Source organism: Uranotaenia lowii, chromosome 2 (assembly GCF_029784155.1).
Source record: "Uranotaenia lowii strain MFRU-FL chromosome 2, ASM2978415v1, whole genome shotgun sequence".
NCBI classification, from domain to species: Eukaryota; Metazoa; Arthropoda; class Insecta; order Diptera; family Culicidae; genus Uranotaenia; species Uranotaenia lowii.
This window is the reverse complement of record NC_073692.1, coordinates 154,478,990-154,500,528: the sequence shown is the minus strand read 5'-3', so window position 1 is coordinate 154,500,528 and position 21,539 is coordinate 154,478,990. Positions and strand designations below refer to the sequence as shown.

Genomic DNA, 21,539 nt, shown 5'->3' with positions numbered 1-21,539 from the left:
GTTAACTTTATTTGTTTACATTCGGCAGTTTCGCCCTTATGAAAATCAATGATCTCTGTATAGAGAAAGATGAAGTTCCTTTGAGTTGTGTGGGAGTGTTCGGTTTTTGTGAAAATTATTTTGCGTTTCACCTGCCTATACTGCAAAATTTCCACACATGGGAAGTGCATGATAAAACTAACCAAAATGCTAAAATATGATAAAATCTAGAGTTAGTTTTGATTAAGTCGTATGAACCAATATAAACAAAATCAAGCTTTTGACTAGAAACGATAGACAAACATGTATTCTATGTTAGGTAAAAATTTGGTTTCAGATGATCAATAAATTACTTTAAAAACATGATTTGAATTTAAGGCGTATGTTGACTTTCTCATTTTCGAGTGCAATTTGGTTTTAACGACGTTTTGCGCAGCACTGGATTGCCGTGATGCAAAAGGACGTTAAAAACATTTCGGCAAGTGCGGTTCATAGGTCCTTAAGCATTTTCGCAGTAAATGCTTATTAAAATAGTGAAAATGATTGAAAATATTATTAGTTTAGAAGAGCATTGTTTGTGAGAGAGACTTAAGCTATTTTAAAAGAACAACTGACTTGAATTGATTGCTGGGTAAGTAAAATTATAGTGTTATTTTTGATTGGTTGATACATGCATTACATTTTTATCCTACAACAGATGTATCCAGCATTAAATGTTTCCGCACTCGTTGATCGGTTAACGGAATTAAGGCCCGTGTCATGAGAGTATCAACAAGAATTGTACAGTCCAATTGAAACATTCCTGATGGACAGTCCCGGACAACAGCAATTCAAGAAAATTTGAACAAACACTTCCTTTTATAACATGAGTTTGAATTGTTTTGGAATTCATTTCATGCAACATACGGGACGGAACGTGTTCGGATAAGAAAAGAATCCTCAAAGCAGCCTTTCTCGATTGTAGCAGCTTGAAGCTAAAATATTTCACATTTTATTAATTTAGAGTCCTAAACAAATTGTTAGCTGAAAACTTACATTTAGTTTTCTTTTACTCGGGCTCTCACACTTGCTCACACTTGTTCGGATCGGCGAATGACAATTCGCTTTTTAATTTCCGTCCGGAACCTTAGTTTTAAGAACATAATTGTTAGGATGACTAATTTAAAATATAGGTTTACTACTTACGATTTACAATACAATAGTTCGGCTATAATTAAAACTGATCGAAATCGTCCTGAACCTGGTTTGTAGGTTAATTTCCTCGTACGTGACCTATGTGTGTTTAATTACATTTAGCAAACAATTTCTTCAGCGGATTCGTTTTGTACTCACTGTTTCACCTTTTAGAGGTTTGAATAATTATAATCAGTCACTCCCGTACTACTAATTTTAAGAAATATCCGTACTATTAGGATTAGGAAATACTTTTAAGTTTTATTACTCCGTACTACACATGCTCCAGATTTCCAACTATCTCCCGCTTGTTTTTGTTTATGTTTTTCCCCCGTTCGTGATGGCCTATCTCGCGCACACTTTCTGACAAGGGCTGCCGAGTCGCGCAGTTTTTACACGCTCAACAGTCCCCCACCCGTAAACCTGGTCCGGATTCACTCTCTGGAGCCACCGGATCAGCGTTACCACCAGTATCAGAAGTTGCATGATGAGCGGCACTCTCTGGACCCACCGTCTGGACTCTGTCAGCAATCTCTAGTACCGCTAGATTCGCCGTTCCACGTCGAAAAACACCACCAGTTGTGCGTACCAAAGCTTGACGGACTCTTCCGTCACCAGAAACGATCGGCTCCTCGATGACTCCTCGAACCCATGCTTTGCGTCGACTGCCTTCGACCACGTATACTAGATCCCCTTTTTTTAGAGGATTTGTTTCGGAGAACCACTTGGACCGTTGGTTGACTGTCGGCACGTACTCTCTAATCCACCGCTTCCATAACTCGTCGGACAGCTGCTGCGATCTCTTGTAAGCATCCCGAAGTGCTTCTGCAGGATGCGTAGGTTGAATGACTTCATGCGGCTCGTTGGGATCTGAACCTCGCAGGAAGACATTTGGACAAAGTGCACCCATCACTGAGTCCGTGGTAACAAGAGTTAGGGGCCGGCTGTTGATCATGTCCTCAGTTTCAGCAAGCGTAGTCAGGAGGATTTCGTCGTTTAATCGACGCCCATCGTCCAAAGCGGCCATGACTTGCTTCACCGAGCGCACCATCCTTTCCCACGCCCCTCCCATGTGGGGTGTTCCAGGTGGGATGAAGTGCCAACTCGTGATAGCAGTCGTAAATTCATCGGCACAAACAGCATCAATTTCTCGTACCCGTTGGATTATCTCCTTACTCGCACCTCGGAAGTTCGTCCCGTTGTCTGTGAAGTATTCGGAGGCTGGACCTCGGCGGCTGATGAAACGGCGGATTGCCATGATGCATGATTGCGCGGTAAGACTGTGGACTACTTCCAAATGCACCGCTCTAACAACCATGCACGTGAACACCGCAACCCAGCGTTTTTCTCTGCGGCGGCCGACGACGACTTCAACAGGACCCAGGTAATCAATGCCCACGAAGTTAAATGGACGTTTAAATGGAGTTAGTCTTTGTACAGGAAGTGCAGCCATACGAGGATTCTTCGGCAGACATTTACGAACCTTACACCACACACAGTTCCTTTCGGTTTGTCTTATCAAATTGGTAAGACCGCTAATCACAAAACGTTGCTTGATTTCGTTTTTCACCGTCTCTCGATATCCATGCCCAAACCTTTCATGGTATTGTTGAATTAAAAGATCCGTAACGTAGTGAGATCTCGGTAGAATTATCGGAAAGCGAAGATCGAAAGGGAGGAACTCTGCCTTTTCAGAACGACCTTCCATTCTCAACACACCATCGGCGTCGATCAGGGGCACAAGCTTGTAGAGAGGGCTGGATTTTTCTAGTGGAAACCAATTTTGAAAAGGTAATTCTGCATTCTTCTTCAATATCTTGATTTCGTCGCTGTACGACTCGCTCTGAGCCAACCTGAAGAGAGTATTTTCGGCACATCTATGCTCGTCTTGCCGCAACGGAACCACCACAAAGGGAATTTCAAACATGATGAGCTTTTTAAGCTTTGGAGTCGAAAGGACGGCTTCGATGGATTTGCCAGCTGCTCTGCGCCGGCAGTTGGAGATGAATCGGAAAATGCACGCCACGGTGCGAACTGCAACGTTCCACTTCGAAAATCTAGTCACGTCGATAAAGCAACTTGGAAGCTCCACACCGTGAAAAAGGTGTATTGCCTTGATTTCCGTTCGTGTATTTGCAGCGGGAAGATTCTGTTGAGGCCATTCCGACGGCTGCTGGTACAGGAACTCCGGGCCACGAAACCATGAACCTTCGCTCGAAAGATCCGGAAGACGACCCCATTTGGTGAGCGAATCTGCTACATTTAGCTTGGTTGGAACGTAGCGCCAGTCTGTCAGCTTGGAGAGACTCAGAATTTCTCCGATACGGAAGCCGACGAACGGCTGATAACGACGTTGGTCGCTTTGAATCCAGGAGAGAACAGTTCGAGAATCACTCCAGTAGAAAATTTGATGAATAGGAAGGGAATGGTTGTTCTTTACGGTGTGACTCAGGTGCGCTCCCAAGACTGCTGCTTTCAGTTCAAGCCGTGGAATGGAAAGAAGTTTTATCGGTGCTACTTTCGATCGAGCCATCACCAACGAACATTTTACAGTATTTTCCACACAAGTCCGTAGATACGCGACGCTTCCGTACGCATTCTCCCCGGCATCACTGAAGATATGTAGCTGTATTTGGCCAAATCGGTCAGAAGGTGTCGATCCAAAGTTGCATCTTGGAATCCGAACACCCTCGACCAGAGAAAACATTGCGACCCACTGTCGCCACTTATCCAGGCACTCTCCGTCGATACGCTGGTCCCAGTCGCAACCCGCTCGCCACAGGTCTTGCATGAGCATCTTTCCCAACACCGTAAATGGAGCCAACAGGCCGATTGGATCGAACAGCGACATGACCGTGCTCAGGACTCCCCTTTTCTTTGGTGGTTCTGCCTCTGTAGCCGCTGCGTTTGCGGGCACCGCAAACGAAAACACGTCGTTCTGCGTGTCCCACATGATGCCGAGAACTCGTTCGTAATCCGTCACCTTGTCTTGGTTCAAATGGATTGACTCTCTGGAGCCACCACCCACTCCCAAACTTCGAAGAACAGCTGTAGAATTAGACGTCCAGTTGGTGATCTCGAATTCACCTTTCGAGTGGATCCAACGTACCTCTCTGGTTCGCTCGATGGCTTCCTCTTCGGTGTCGAAGCTGTCGTAGTAGTCATCGACATAATGGCGGTGAACGATGGCCTGTGCTGCTGCTGGATAGCGAGTGGAAAACTGCTGGGCATTCAGGTTCTTGACGTATTGCGCCGAGCATGGAGAACTGGCAGCGCCGAAGGTGGCCACGTCCATGACGAAAACGGTAGGATGATCGTCTTCCGGGAACCGGAAAAGAAACCTTTGCGCCTGCTTATCTGCCTCTCTAATCCTGAGCTGATGGTACATCTCTTTGATGTCACCTCCCACTGCAACTCGTCGCTCTCGAAACTTGCTAATGACCGCCGGAAGTGATGCCAATAGATCGGGGCCTTTGAGCAGATACGAATTGAGAGAAACACCCTGCGATTTGGCCGCCGCGTCCCACACCAAACGTACCTTATGCGGTTTCTTAGGATTCAGCACGACATTAAGAGGAAGATACCACACGGAAGAAGGATTGGTACTCTTCAGCTCTTCTGCCGTGGCCTTATGACAGTAGCCTTTGGTCAGGTAGTACTCAATCTGCTGGTTCACGTTCTGTTTCATATGCGGCTCTCGTTGAAAACGTCGTTCCAGGCTCTTCAGTCGGTTCAGCGCCATCGGATAGCTATCTGGAAAAACAGGCTCCTGCTTCCAAAGTAGCCCCGTTTCGAAGCGGTCTCCTACTCGGACAGTTGTCGATTCCAGGGTCTCACGGGCCCTCCGGATCTCCTCCGATTCTATGGGGTTGCCTTGAGCTACCTGAAGCTCTTCCTGAGCGTACTGCTCCGCCATCAGATCGTGAAGCTGACGATTGTTCAAACTTTGAACAAGATGATGGTTCAAATAGTGAGGCTGCTGCTGCTCAAGTCTCGAATCAGGACCGTAGATTGCCCAACCCAACGCTGAACGTACGGCTATCGGTTCTCCTGGTGCACCAACCTTGGACTCCAGAGGAGCGAATAGATGAAGGTTGTCGAGGCCGATAAGTACTCTGGGAACTTCCATTTTGGTACTCGACAAAGGAACTCCATCTAAGTGGTGATATTTATCTACGATACTTCTGTAACAGGCCCTATGTAGAGGCAGCTTCAATTCTCCGACAGTGTGGGCAGACGACATCATGAACTTTCTACGAGAATCCACGGCAGATACCAGCAGGTCGATTTTCCTCGAACTATCTTCATTCCGCTTAACATTTCCTGTCCACACGATGACCAGGGGTTCCGGAGTTCCCTCGACGCCCAACGAATCTGCTAGAGAGCTCTCAACAAGTGTTGTTGAAGCTCCTTCGTCCAGGAACGCCAAGGTTTGAACCGCCTTTCCTCCATGATGCAAAGTAATCGGTATCATTCTGAAGATTACTGACCGATCGACATTATAATGTGGGTTGCACTCCGCCACGGTAACGTTAACTGCTTCCTCGTGCCTGTGCAGCAGCGTGTGGTGATTTCCTTTGCAGCTCCGTATCTCGCACCGTACTTTGAAGGTGCACTTCATCTTCCCATGGTCACACAGACAAATGTTGCACAGCTTGAGTCTATCGACCAACCTTTGACGATCCGGTAATGAAAGTGACGCAAAATCGTCACAGAACCTTAGTTTGTGGTCTGTGCGATTGCACATCGGGCAGGGCTTTCTCGTTCTCGCCGGCATCGTATTCTGCACTACCGGAAACACTTTAGTGTCGTGGGCATTCACGCGCTCCTTCCTTTTGTACATTCGTCGTCCTTCCGCAACCGCAGTGTTCTGCTCTCCGTTGAAGTCGGCCACCTCAGAAACTTCCGACACGATTCCCTTCATGAAATCGGCAAACATACGAAGAGGAAGATCAGTCCTACCTCTCTTGAAGCGTACCCAATCCAATTGATAATCGGATGGCAGCTTATCGACGAGTTCCGCTACCAGCATGGGGTTGCTCAAGTGGTCGTGTAGCTTGGCCGCAACAAGGTGATCACACAACTGCTTTACCGTGATCCCGAAGTACAGGAACGACTCTAACTTGTCCACTCGAGGGGCTTGTACCTTCCGTACTTTCGCCATCAGTGACTTCAACAGCTTTTCCGGATTACCGAACAGTTGACGCAGATCTTCGATGACCTCAGGCACCGACTCAGGCATGAGCAACCGGCTTTGAACTGCTTCCTTGGCTAGACCTTGAAGGCTGTCTTGAAGTCTCTTCAAATTGTCGGTATTTGTGTACCCACACGCCTCCGTGGTGTATTCGAAGCAGCTGATGAATTGGGGCCACACCTCTGGCTCGCCTCGAAAAGTAGGAAGATGTTTGGACGCAGCTTGTCGTGCAGCCAGCTGTTCTTTAGTCGGCCCTGAACTTACACTACAAGCTCGTCCTAACGTGTTACGTTCTAACAACTTCCTAATCAAAGCCTGTTCAAGCTTTTCTAGCTCAGACTCTTCTGGTTCGGATGCTTCCGGCTCCTGTTGCGATCCATTTGCCTTCAAATAATGCTCCAACAGCTCTTTGAAACGATGGTCGGTATCCACATTCTTCTTCTTCTCCGCTTGAGCCTCGCCTTTCGATGACGTCGCCAATGGTTCGTGTTTGCGTTGGCGTCCCATCCCGCTCTGTTCCGAATCTGTCTCGCCATGCCGTTCCACCAACGCGTTACGCACAGTGAGAGGGAAACTCCTTGGCGCTGCTGCCGGCTTCTTGGGGTAAGCTCCGCGGGGATCTTCTTGTGTCTCTACCCACGCCTTCGTCTTCGCGGAACCAACATCCGGATCGCTGTCCTCTTCTTCGCTCTCAAACTCCTGACTCAGATCGGCTTTCATTTTCCGGAACTGGTCGCGCATCTGCTTCTGCCGGATCAAGAAGTCCTTGTGGTCCGCCAACTGCTGTTCCAGTTGCAGCTTCTCCTGGCGAAGTTTCTCCTCCTGCATCTTTTGTTGTAGTGCACGCCTTTTCTCGTTCACCGATCTCTCCAATTCCAAGCGTCTGTCGTGCAGCATTTTTTCCTCCTGCAGTTGCTGCTCGATCGCAGCCGATTCTTGTTCGAGAAGGCTCAGAGATTCTTGAATCGATGGCCGACCTTCTCGAAGCTCCGTTCCGATATCGCTTTTGGCACTTCCCGTCCGTTTGGAAACGTTCTTTTTAATTGGTTTCCTTATTTTGGGAACGTGCAACAAGTTACTGCATTTCGTGCAGTTCCATGACACACTCTTCACTGCATCGGTAACTCCCGCGCATTGATAGTGGCTCCAAAAGTTACACATGTCGCATTGGACCATGTCATCTTTGTGGGCAGAGTGGACACTGCACAGGATTGCGTAAGCTCAAACGAAGAGAACCCGGATGGAATTACGGATGAAGTAAAACTCAGAACACGCGGTTTTAACAGAGAAAACGATTTATAATGTTGTCGATAGCAAGTAAAAATCAAGAGTGAAAAACGTGGTCTCACCACTTTGACGTTTAACGTTCTACACAAATTAACGGGGCACAGTTGCCAGTTCAACACTCCTCCTCAACTGTGGAACCGTGTATCCCGGAAAGTCCGAGAAGTTCGGAGAACCGGCGATGCTTCACCGCCCCGAGCGGCTTCGTCAGGATGTCTGCTCTCATGGAATCGCTTGGACAATACACCAGGTTGATGGTCCCCTTCTCGCACAGATCCCTGATGAAACACTCCTTCGTCTCGATGTGTTTCGATCTCTTCGAAGTCCTCTCAGATCGAACAAAGCACAGACAGCCCTGGTTGTCCTCGTTTACGACTGTCGGCGCCGCTTGCTTGTCACCCATGTCTTCCAGGAGTCGACGCATCCAAATTACGTCTTGACATGTCTCTCCCAGCGCAACGTACTCGGCCTCCATGGTCGACAAGCTGACACAATCTTGTCTTCGGCTAGCCCACGAAACTGGTGCTCCACAGTAAAACACAACAAAACCAGTCGTAGACTTTCTCGTGCTCGTATCTCCGGCCCAGTCCGAGTCGGAATACGCTTCCAGCTTCTTCTCGCCTCCACCAAGTTTCAACTGCCAGTGTTTGGTGGACTTTAAGTACCGAATCACTCGTTTAGCCGCCGTCCAGTCACTTTCGGTTGGGTTGCTAAACTTCCGGCCCAATATACCAGCACTTGTAGCGATATCCGGCCTAGCGCACACCGAGATATACAATATTGCACCCACAACGCTTCTGTACAGAGTGCAATCTTTGATCTCTTCAGTCTTCAGGATATCCTTGAGATAGCCTTGGTCCATCGGTGTCTTAGCGCTTTTCGATTCCTGCATGCCCAGCCTCGCAATCAGCTTTTCGATGTATCTCTTTACACTGAGGCTGTACACACCTTCGTCGTCACGGACAATTTCCATGCCCAGGAAGAACTTCGCATTTCCGAGCATATTGATCTCGAAACTCTTCTTTAGTTGATTGTAGACTCGTAAGATCTCCTCCTCGCTCGAACATCCGACTAGGAAGTCGTCGACATATACCACCAAATAGATCTTCGTACCATTTCGTTCGGCTACAAACAAACACGGATCGGCGGAGCTGGCTACAAAGCCGATCTTCTTCAACACTTCGGAAAGCTTCTTATTCCAGCATCGGGCGGATTGGCGCAATCCGTAGATGCTTCGGCGTAACCGGCAAACTTTCTCCTCCTGGCCCTTCACTTCATATCCTGCTGGTTGGCGCATAAATATTTCCTCATCGATGTCGCCATACAGATATGCTGTTTTAACATCCAGATGCTTCAAGAACATCTTTTCTTTTCCAGCCAATGCAAGCAATGTTCTCAATGTTGCATGACGCGTAACCGGAGCGAAAACCTCGTCAAAATCTTCTCCATATCGCTGTACGTAGCCTTGCGCTACAATGCGCGCCTTGAAGCGAACTATCTCGCCGACTTCATTCTCTTTGGCCTTAAACACCCACCGACTCCCAACTACTTTCTTCCCAGCTGGCAGGTCGGTCAACTCCCAGGTACCGTTCTTCATGTGCGACTGAAATTCATCATTCATCGCCGTTTTCCAGAATTTGCATTCCAGAGTCTTCACTGCTTCACTGTAGGTTGCTGGTTCCTGAACTGATTGCACGGCAACTCCCACTACATAGTCTGACATGCGAGCGGGCAGTTTACCACGAGTACGCCGTGTCGGGGTTCCATTCTGCTCTTCTACAGATTCGCTGCTCAACGGTTCTTCCTTCAGGGCCAGGGGATCTGCATTCGTTGGAGTACTGTCAAGGTCAAAATACTGTTCAAGTTCACTTTGGTCACTGCCCTCGGAACAAACATCTTCATCTTGCGGTGGTTCTTCTATCGGTTGCTCATTTCCCGAAGCTCTGCTCGGAAATATCAATACATCGGTGCCTTGCTCCACGACGATCTCTTCGGGTGCACTCGTCGGAGCCACCTCCTCCTGGATCTCGAGGAATTTTGCATCTCGACTAATCTTCACCTGACCAGTTGTCAAATTCAAAAACCGATAAGCTTTCTGTTGTTCCGCATAGCCGATGAAAATCATCTTTTCGGCTGTACTATCAAGCTTACTACGCTTAACGCTGGGTATCTGCACCCACGCAGGGCATCCAAAAACACGCAAGTGACCCAAAGTTGGCTTTCTGCCATACCATCTCTCATACGGGGTCGTTTCCACAGAACGGGAAGGCAACCGGTTCTGTAAATATGCTGCGGTTACGATCGCCTCACCCCAAAACTTTTTCGGCAAATCGGCATCGAGGAGCATCGTCCGAGCCATCTCTTGTAGATATCTGTTGCGTCGTTCGGCGACGCCGTTCTGTTGGGGAGTATAGGCAGTGGTATACTGTGCCTTGATTCCCTCCTTGGCGAAGAAATTCTGGAGTCTTCGATTACAATATTCGCCTCCACTATCAGAACGTACGATACAAGGTTTTCTATTGAACAGATTTTCCACATACCTGACATACTCCATCATGCGCTCGACCGCCTCATCTTTCGTCTTCAGTAGATAGACGACAAGGAAACGACTGTAGTCATCTATAACAGTCATCAGGTACCTGCATCCTCCGGGAGTTGGGGTCTGCATTGGGCCACACAAATCCGTGTGCACCAGATCAAGGACCCTCGTTGATTTGCGTTCGGCTGCTTTCGGGATTGGCGCTCTGGCCAATTTTCCTTCTAAACACTTTTCACACGTCGACCGCATTCCACAATCAATCACTTTTAGTCCTACACCCAACTTTTCTCTATGGATTCTATCCACAGCAGCAGGCTCACGGTGGCCGAATCTTCTGTGCCATTGATGCTGACATAGCTCTGTGTGACGATTGCACTTCACATTGTTCGCTTCCTCCGCGATCACCAAGTGATACAAATTACCAGAGCGTCCCCCCACAGCAATAACTTTGCCCGAAATATCTCGAATTTCACACTGGGTTTTCCCAAACTCAACAATAAAACCCCTGGAGGTAAGCTTCGTCACAGAGAGCAGTCCACTGTTCAGCGATGGCACATAAATCACTTCCTTTAGGATTATGTTCACTGACACACCACTAGCATCAACACCATTCACTTGAATGTCACCACAACCAGCCGATTTCAAAGTGGACCCATCGGCCAACACAACATTCGGTGAAACACTCGGGTTCAACGAAATGAATGCACTTCTGTCATTCGTCATGTGGCAGCTCGCGCCACTATCGATGATCCAGCTACGGTACTGGTCATCACCCACAAGAAAAAGAACCGCACTCGCGCTCTCGACACTTGCTAATTTAGCTTTAGGCCCGAAATTCTTTTTCTTTTCATCTTTCTGCTTTTGCTCAGACTTCCACTGCTGGCAATTTCGCATCAAGTGGTTCCCCCCGCAGCGATAACACTTTTTCACTACATCCCGGGACGGGAAACTCCTACCACCACTTCTCACAGCACTTTTCAAGGCCTGTGCCTGTTCGGTGGATTCACATGATCGCTCCTTCCGCCGCTGATACTCATCTAGCAGCCTCGACTTGACAAGTTCCACTGTCAACTCGGCCTCCGGGCGACTCTCGAGTGCAGTCACCAACGCATCAAAACTGTCCGGAAGGCCTCGCAAAATCATTGCGATTTGGAGCGATGCGTCCAACACTTGCCCGGCACTTTGCAGCTTCTCGAAAAGGCACTCTACTTCCAAGAGGTGCTTTTCCAAATCACCCCCCTCACTCAACTGGAGGTTGCACAATTTACGCAGTAGGGAAACTTTCGAACTAACACTAACTCGCTCGTGGTGGTTCCTTAGCCGATGCCACACATCATAAGCACTCGCGGCGTTTTGTACGAGACTGTACTGACTTTCCTCGATACATAACCCTATTGTTGCCCGTGCTTTTGTATCGTCTTTGTTCCACTGCACAGGGACAACTTCCGGCTTCGGGGAACCAATCACATACCACAGTTCTTCGCGAGTTAGAAGCATCTCCATACCAAACTTCCAGGAGATCCAATTTTTATTGTTCAACTTGGACACTTTTCCGACGGCGGCGTCCATCTTCCTACTGCTGCTGCAAATGCACCCTTTTCGACCGAAATTAAATCCGCTGTTTTCTCGAACTTTCGCGCTCCGGAACACTTAACTTTCGCGAGCTACTCTGGGCCCATAACCTGTGGGCAGAGTGGACACTGCACAGGATTGCGTAAGCTCAAACGAAGAGAACCCGGATGGAATTACGGATGAAGTAAAACTCAGAACACGCGGTTTTAACAGAGAAAACGATTTATAATGTTGTCGATAGCAAGTAAAAATCAAGAGTGAAAAACGTGGTCTCACCACTTTGACGTTTAACGTTCTACACAAATTAACGGGGCACAGTTGCCAGTTCAACAATCTTCACTATCAACTGCCTCGCAATACATGCAGTTGTGATTGTTGACCGATTTCTCCACATTCTTGAGCGTATCATTCGCCGGATCCGACATCTCAAGGTTATGTCCGGAAGATTGTAAATCTTCAAGTGTTCGGATAAGAAAAGAATCCTTTTTTTTTTTTTTGTAAATTATTTATTTGAAACGGCTCATACCTTTAGGCTTTAAGGAGCCAAACTCGTTTTGTTTGATTACAATTGTGTACTTAGATCTAGTTCACTTTTTTTTTTTTTTTTTTGAAGAAAAAGAAAGATAGAAAGGGAAATATGAAAATAAAGAGAATTATAGTCGAAGATCGATAGCTTTTAGGAAAAGGTATATCTCGAACATATAGTCCAAGTCCATCATACCTAATACATCCCTCACTGGAACGTCGGGTGGTTTTCCTCGGGCCCGAAGGGAATCTATAAAGTTCGCTCTGGCGAATAGGTGGTCCTCACACGACCAAACAATATGCTCGATGTCATGGTAACCTAGACCACATCCGCATAAATTGCTGCCAGCAATATTTAAACGATAGAGTACCGCATTCATGGAATAATGATTGGACATGAGACGGGAAAATATACGAATAAAATCCCGAGTCAGGTTCAATCTATTAAACCAGGGTTTAAGGCTTACCTTTGGGATAATCGAGTGGAACCACCGACCCAACTCATCCTCGTCCCATCTACGCTGCCAGTTGACAAGAGAGTTTCTTCGAGCCAAGAAGTAAAATTCGTTGAATACGATTTCACGCTGGTAAATGTTGCCTTCCATCGCACCCACTTTCGCAAGGGAATCTGCCCTCTCATTGCCTGCTATTGAGCAATGTGAGGGGACCCAGATAAAGGTGATAGAAAAGCAACGTCTTGATAAAGTGGTCAATATATCTCGTATCATTTCGAGGAAGTACGGCGTGAATTTTCCTGGTTTTATAGAGCGGATTGCTTCAACAGAGCTGAGACTATCAGTTATAATATAGTAGTGTTCAATAGGTCGTATGGCGATACTATTCAAAGCCCACCCGCATACTAAAAAACTGTATTTCAAACAGTCTGTACGATTCATCTACTGCTCTGTAAACAGTGATTGTCACTGTAAACGTAGCTATTATATTTAACTTTACTTCGACAACGATAAGAACGTTTCATAAACGTTAATGTGAAAATGTGATGGTTTCTGAAAAGGTGAAAGATATCATTCAACGATTTACTTCAGTTTTATCATTAATCGTAAAAATGATCTCGAACCGTTATCTGTAGCGTTCATGCCTTCTGTCAAAATTGTACTGGCCTGTTCTATGTACATTTAAATTTATTTTCTAAAAAACTGTAATATAAATCGTTAAGTTTCTATTATTAATCATCAAACATTTGTCATTCATCATTGAACAGAGCTGAGCAAATATTGACAGTAGCTAGGGGTGCCAGGTGATTTCATCAAAACTCATATCGAAAAACATCATTTCAATATCATCTGAACCGAACATTACTGTTTAATGGGTTTAACTATTTTACTAAAGATTTATTCGATTTTCTCATATATAAATTCGCTTATATTTGAGATGTCTTTTTTTTATGAAAATCAGGACAATTCAGCATGGAATATATTTAAAGAAGGTAGTGCCAAGGCAGCCCTGCTCTAGTATTGGTACAGGCTGAAACGTCACAATCACGCAAAATCTGTTAATTTACTAGGAATCTTATCTTTTTCGTTGATAATTCGAAGAATTTGCTGGAAAATTTTCACTTTGAAAACATGATATTGTATAAAAAAAGTTGTATTTTCGAATATTTTTTCTATACAACGGACCATAGAAGTTAGAAAAAATGGTGGATTTTCCTCCTGAAATTTGCAAAACTTCAAAATTATTTCTAAGTCTTCCATGAAAATGTTCAAGTCAGTGCAGCTTAAGCTCCTCATTACAATAAAGTGATCAAATCATAAATTTTTATACAAAACCACAATCTTTTATTGGCATTTTAGTAAACTGAGTTAACAATTTATTGATGTTAAGTGTTTTACAAAAGAATTGCATATGATAAACCGGTTGGATTAAAATCATGCCAATCAGTTGAACACTCAATATGTACCAGCTAGACCTTTTTAAAGCTGATTTTTTCTTCATTTTTGCACGTTTTAGGGTCAAGGCAACATTGCATTCATTAATAAAATAAGAAAAAAGTATATAATGAAATCTAAGTAATCTAAGCACCAAAAAACTTCATAACAAAGTGAAATAGAGGCTTTACAACATAATCAAAATGAAATTCGAATTCATTTTCGTTATAAACGTTTTTTTTTCTTTGAAATTCCACCATTCTCATATAAATTTTTGATACAATCGTTTTTGTGACGTCACAAAAAACCCAATATGGCTCTTGACACAACCTTATTTAAATATTCCTTGACAATTCAGGACATTTTAGAGATCAATTTTCAAAAATCAGGAAAACTCGAGTGTTTTTGTAAAATCAGAACGGTCTCTCGAAAAACAGGACACATCTTGATAAATCAGGACACCTGGCACCTTTGGCAGTAGCACATGCATGTCATCCAAGTCAGCCATTTTCGTTCGACAAATTTTCTAATTTCGTCGTAAAAGGTAGAAACAAATTGAACCCTTTTTAAAAGTAAAGTGATTAGAAGATCATCAATGTAAGGTAAGCTTTAATCATTATGTCTTATGTTGATAAGTTTAGTAATAATCGATTTGTATATTTCAGCTGTATTGAGAGGAAAAGCAAACATGAGGCACCTACTTTTCGAGGAAAGAACGCTGGCTATCGGGACAGAAAATCGGATAGGGGAGACCTTATACATACCTATTTCGATGGAAATAGCGCAAGTGCAAGTGAAGTGTAAAATGAAAGTGCAAGTGACAAAATCATAAATATAGTAATAAAGTAATTTTATAAAAATATTCGAATTGTTGTATTTTATTGGTACTGCACTCTCTAGCGTTTTTATTCTCAAACAGACTGTAAATACTACAGTATATTCGAACAAATTTACAAACATTACGTTATGTTAAATCGTTTGAAAACTGTTATCATTAAAGTTTCGTTAAAACAATACTCTTCGAAAAACTGTTAAATTTACAGTTTGCTTGTCTAAATACGTTTTCCAAGAGCAGTTTTTGGACGTTATTTGAATTGTTTGTAGTACAGTTCCTCCATATAGAGGTTTTAATAGTTTTAAACAGTAACATAACTTAACGCCATATTCAACAGACCGTCGTTTTGGAATTCAAGATAAGTGCAATGTTATTTATGATTTCAGATATCATTTTCTAAACGTTTTTTTACTCTGTTTCGAATCGTTTTATAACTATTACAGGAACTGTTATGTTACAATATTTTCGTATTCGGGCAGTGAATAGCTGCTAACTCTGCAACATATACAGAGCATGGTGACTGGAGACTGTGAGATGCGCTGGATATTTCGTTGAACACTCCAAATCCTGTTGTTTCCTCTATAAGTGATCCATCGGTAAAGTACATTTTATCAGCATCGACGTGTCTATATTTAGCTTCGAAAATTCTTGGAATCAGAAGAGGACGATGCGGATCCGGGATTCCACGAATTTCCTGCTGCATAGACAAATCAAACTGGACAGAAGAATGATCGTAGTCTGGGCTACAAACACGAGTTGGAGAATACGAAGAAGGGTTTACCTGCATTGACATGAGGATATGGTATATAGACATAAATCTGGTTTGAACATTTTGCTCAAGTAACCTTTCGAAATTTACAATCACCAATGGGTTCATGACCTCACACCTGATGAGGAACCGAAGTGATAGTAAATTGAATCGATCTTTCAAAGGGAGTATTCCTGCCAAAACTTCAAGACTCATGTTGTGTGTTGAGGGCATACAGCCCAAAGCGATACGGAGACAACGGTATTGGATACGCTCTAGTTTGATGAGGTGAGTTTTGGCAGCTGACTGGAAACAGAAGCTACCATATTCCATAACGGATAGAATAGTTGTTCGATACAATTTGATAAGATCTTCTGGATGGGCTCCCCACCAGGTGCCAGTAATTGATCGGAGAAAATTGATTCTTTGTTGGCATTTTCCTTTCAGATACTCAATGTGGGCTCTCCAGGTACACTTGGAATCAAACCAAACCCCAAGATACTTGAAACTCCTCGATTGAGTGATCGTTCTGCCTAGAAGTTGAAGCTTAGGTTGAGCAGGTCTACGTTTCTTAGAGAAAACAACCATTTCCGTTTTCTGAGGGGAAAACTCAATCCCAAGCCCCAAAGCCCAGGAAGACAATCTGTCTAAAGTATCTTGTAAAGGCCTGTGCAGATGAGACTCAGTAGATCCTGTGACAGACACTACTCCGTCATCTGCAAGTTGTCTTAGAGTGCAGCCTTCAGAGAGGCAGCTGTCGATGTCACTCACATAAAAGTTGTACAAAAGTGGACTCAAACATGAACCCTGTGGGAGGCCCATGTAAGATGTTCTTCTAACTGCAAAATCTCCGTGAGCAAAGTTCAAATGTTTCTCACAAAGTAAGCTGTATAAGATGTTGTTCAATAGAGGAGGCAGACCCCGGGAGTGCAACTTGTCTGACAAAACCTCTATTGAGACTGCATCAAAAGCTCCCTTTATGTCTAGAAACACTGAAGCCATTTGCTCACGTTTTGCGTACGCCATTTGTATCTCTGAAGACAGCAAAGCAAGGCAATCGTTTGTCCCTTTGCCCCTTCGAAACCCAAATTGAGTATCTGAAAGGAGACCATTTGTTTCTACCCATTTGTCCAAACGAAACAATATCATTTTCTCCATCAATTTGCGTATACAAGACAACATCGCTATTGGACGGTAAGAGTTGGGATCAGACACTGGTTTTCCGGGCTTTTGGATAGCAATGACTCTCACTTGTCTCCAATCTTGGGGAACAATGTTATGCTCCAAGAATTGGTTAAATAAATTTAACAAGCGAAATTTTGCAGCATCCGGAAGGTTTTTCAACAAGTTAAATTTGATTTCATCAATTCCCGGAGCTGAATTGTTGCAAGAGAGGAGGGCAAGTGAGAATTCGACCATCGAAAAGCTTGAGTCTAGACCACTATCAGACCTATCAGGAGGCACATTCCGGATTATTTTTTGCACAGGTGTAGAATCTGGACAGACTTTCCGTGCGAATTTAAATATCCACCTATGTGAATATTCCTCACTTTCATTTGTACACACTATTAATTTTTTGGTGTAAATTTATGTCAAAAAGGATGCACAAAAAAGAAGCATCACTTTTGACATAAAATTACACTGGAAAATACAGAAACGCTTGAAGACATAAAATTTCCGGCTTTAATTGAATAGCACATTCGACATAATATTACATCATCAGTGATGTAAATTTACGTCAAGTAGGACGCACAAAAGCGTAGCATCGTTATTGACATAAATTTAGATCATTGGTGATATAATATTGCATCGTACATACTAGTATGTGAATAATTCTACTGAATCAAAGCAAAAATTCCTTTTAATTTAACCACAGTACAAGAAAAATTCAGATATCGGCATTTCGATAGCAACTTACTATCTTCTTCAGTGAGAGTTTTCGATTGAAAACGCTTACTGATAAAAATAGTAAGTTGCCCTAAGTTGCTATCGAAATACCGGTATCTGAACTTATAATGTTGTTGAATTAAAAAAAAATCTTTCGATTGCTGTGATTCAGCGTCGTTTACATTTTTAGTCACAGGAGCTTTCGGAGACACAATTTTAGAGGCATATATTTCATTTTAATATTTATATTCCTGTATTGTTTATTCAGCTTATTCCAAAAAAAAAAACACAAAATTTAATTTTAAAAAAATTACGGGAAAGATTATAGTAGTAAAAATAGTGAACATATCAAATTAGTAACATTCTGCAACTTCCAACATTCCTTTTTCAGCAAATCAGAAAAAATGGGTATTTTTTCACTTGGTCGTTTCGTTGTCAACAAGTATGTCGTTTATTGAAGATGAACCGATAGGACTCTTGCGGACCTTAATTTAAAAAGTGTCTGTTTTTGTAGGGCTTTTTCGTTTCCTACACATCAAAATTAATTGCTGTAAAATTACGGCAAATATCCTGTAACAAAAAGGAGCAGGACATTTGCCGTAATTTTACAGGTCGAAAAAAAATCACAAAACGTTTATTTTTAAGAGAACACTTTTTTTACAGGTTGGTTTAAAATCACAGGACTGTAATTTCTAACCGCGTTCCATGCTCACTTTTGAATTAACCGTTGAAATTAAATGAGGAATTGCAAGGAATATGAAATTTTATTATCAATGAAATACTACTATAGAAAGTATTTACCAATGCTATATATTGGACATTTATTATAAACTCTAATACATTTGATGAAACCTTTAGCCAGCCATGTGTGTGTATTTATAAAGAAGAATAAATATATCTATCTAAACTACAATATCCAAGATCCACCATAATAAGTGTATCTTAATTGCTGCGCTTAGGATCAGAGAGGTGCAAGTGCTTAAATAATGATTTTTATGAAACACGCTTAAACGTTGTAATTTTTTTAATATTATTGAGGTATCATGAGTTATTTGGTGTACTTAACTATAACTTAATTATTTTAACACTTGCATGATGCAAGTTGCATCCCCCCGAGACCCTAAATTTCCATTTTAATATTAGATACTCTTTAGTTATTACTTCTAAACTAATCTAAAAGCTACTTCCGGTAACAAATCGCTCATATTTCAGGCAGAATATTATTTTTCAATATTTTCTTCTTGATGGTGGTGATGATGCTCATTCCTTTGCCAGTCAAATGGTCGTCCTGGTTAGAATTGTCTTAGGTAACAATGATTCTCATGTACTGTAACGGGTGCCAGGCGGTTTCGCTGATCGATTGGCAACTTTACGATGATAATATTGAGTTCTGAAAATATCAAACATCTATCAAAGCAACAAATAATACCCATAAAGAAAAAAACTTACTGGTACTCCCGAAGGAATTGGTTCACAATTGTTATCCGATTCCACTTCAAACCACTATATCCCAACATGATTTAGTTACCAGATCCTTTTAAATTGAAGTGCTGATTCAGCAAAAATCTGCATGTTTCCGAAGCTGTTGAGACAAAAAAAATTATGCATTAATCAAAGTCATTTAACACGTATTCTTTTCCATACCCTACAGGTTGAAAGTCAGTGCGGACAGTTGAATGGAACCAAACTGTTTACAACCAAGCAAATAGGCAACTTTTGTTCTTTCTGGAAGATTCTAGACTAAGGGATGCTAAATTTAATTAATAACTTTTCGTCATCATTTAGAACTAAGACTTTTACTCTATATATATTATTGACAAGGATTGATGATGACGATGTTAAGATCGAAAAAGTAAACTAATCTGAAAGAAAGCAATCTCTTAGTTTTTAATTTTCAGTTCCCATTATTGAACTTTATTTATTACCGAAGAACGATCATTAGAAATTCGTGAATCATGAAACTATCTAGTCTCAGTCAAGCTCATGGTGGTCTATTGAAAGTTAACATTTTTTGACCAGCTTATTGTGACATTAACACTACGCAAAGCCCTTATATCCGACAGGAAAGCCCGTTGCTTACCTTGAATTATCGGTAGAAAGTGAGATAGCATGTTGATCAGGTTGTCGTTTTCCAAGCATGTCAATGCGACAGATGAAATCCCAAACCAGCGGTCAGTGACAGAGTTCTTCATCATTCGCTCGGTATACTCTTGTAGTGGAAATTCATCGGATCTAAAAATAAAGAAAGCGAGTTAGAGAGACTCATTTTGTGATGATATTTTACTAGGTACTAAATATATATAATTAAAATGAACAATCTGACATCAATGTCTATTCAAACATGTAGCGAGGGTTTGTTCGAAAACAGCTGCTGCACATATGCACTACCTGATTGAGTGTGAGCTTGTCCGGATAAATGGACATCTCCAGCACATTTGGCATCCAGCGTACAAGGTTGAAGGTACAAGTGAAGTGTTAATAAAAAAAAACTTACCTCGTAATCCTGATCGAGCAGTCTGGTGGGCCGGAAACAGACAATGTTCTTCGGGAATACATGGAATACAGAAACGCCCAGATGATACTTTCTTCGATTGGCATTTTGTGCACAATGGTCTCTCCTTATCGCCGCGGTAGATGTTAAAATCCGACGACACATTGCTGGGGAAGAGGAGTCGTTAAGTCAGTCAGGTTTATACAAGATAAACACTTAGGTCGAATGAACTCACATAAGCTGGAACGCAGCACGGTGTTTTTGAGTAGTTGCATCCTCGAGCTGTTGTTCCGGGAGTTGTTATTGCGAAGTGTATGCGCAAACGGAGCAGGAGATCATTAGATCGTTTGTCACCGGTAATTTCTTCTGGCCGTCGTTGATACCATGATATGTATAGCAACGTTCCGCTTATAAGACCGTATATACGTAAAAACTCTCGATCAACGATATCGAAATATTCCCGAGCCGAAACAAAACAAAACAATGACAAAACAAAACACAACCGGTTTTGACGTTTACCTTTACTTGGATGCCAGGCGCACTTGAATTTTCAAATATATTTTCAACCAAATCAATTTAAAAGTACGTGTTTTTTTAAGTTACAGGCTGAATTACAGTAAAGGCATCCGTTTTCCAGTACACGTAATAGTCATTTTTTTTTTTTCTGTGCACCACATGTTACCATAATTATATTTGGTTATTTTTTTTCAATAGAAATTTAGATTCGTTTGAAAGGAGGCGGAAAATAAAAAAAAAATCCGATGTTTATGGAAGCCCCCTCCGGTAAAAATATCGGTATAGATCTTTCAAGAGGGCATATGAGTCAAATGTACAGAAATCGAGTTATCAACTATCCATTCGAAAACCTTGATGATTTACGTTCGCGATAATAAGAAAACAAAGTATTGTTTTTGCCGTGAGCTTACGGAGCCTTAGATGTGATTTTTCCGAAACAGCGATGTTGGCGCATTCGCCCTTTACTAAAACCGGTACCGATATTTTCAACTTTCCGTTTTCCTACTTGCCTCTGCTCCGCTCTGCAGTACAACAGGTGAGCGGAAAATGTAGAAGTACCTAAAAAAACAGAAACTAATAACTTTCGTTCAACTCGCGATTTTCTTTTTCTATCCGAAATTAATCGGTCCCCACAGTGGAGCGGAAAGTTAAGTGACTACAGGAAGGTATGATTTGGCAAGGATGAAAACAAAGGCGCCCGTTTAGTGATTCCGTGCAGTTTCGCAAACATTCTAAGCAATAACCGTTCATTTCACAAAATTTTCAATCGCAATTCATGAACCACACGGGGAGGCGACTATCAACATCCAGAACGCTCCATCACAACTGTTCGTATCCGCTGTTATAAATGAGGATTCTAATTTTGAATTGCAGCAGGAATCGGTTGCTGGAGACTAGCAAGCACGAG

General features: G+C 42.8%; 2 protein-coding genes across 3 annotated transcripts; both read right to left on the bottom strand.

Annotated features, from left to right (window-relative positions):
• Nucleotides 1-1,552: 1,552 nt before the first annotated feature.
• Nucleotides 1,553-7,522, bottom strand: LOC129741981 (uncharacterized). The gene has a single exon (XM_055733824.1). The coding sequence runs from the start codon at nucleotides 7,520-7,522 to the stop codon at nucleotides 1,553-1,555; it is 5,970 nt and encodes a 1,989-aa protein (XP_055589799.1).
• A 10,926-nt stretch (nucleotides 7,523-18,448) lies between these two features.
• Nucleotides 18,449-20,425, bottom strand: LOC129749703 (uncharacterized). Of its 2 annotated transcripts, XR_008738137.1 has the most exons (5): nucleotides 20,352-20,425; nucleotides 20,120-20,283; nucleotides 19,706-19,857; nucleotides 19,075-19,207; nucleotides 18,449-19,015 (listed from the first exon to the last, which is right to left on the bottom strand). XR_008738137.1 is itself a non-coding variant. In XM_055744751.1 (2 exons), exons 1-2 carry the CDS (start codon nucleotides 20,221-20,223, stop codon nucleotides 19,617-19,619), a joined length of 345 nt encoding a protein of 114 aa, XP_055600726.1. In that variant the 5' UTR covers nucleotides 20,224-20,411; the 3' UTR covers nucleotides 19,538-19,616. The 2 variants fall into 2 exon arrangements, 1 of the variants encoding a protein (XP_055600726.1); XM_055744751.1 differs by lacking the exons at nucleotides 18,449-19,015; nucleotides 19,075-19,207 and having other exon boundaries at nucleotides 19,538-19,857; nucleotides 20,120-20,411.
• Nucleotides 20,426-21,539: the final 1,114 nt, after the last annotated feature.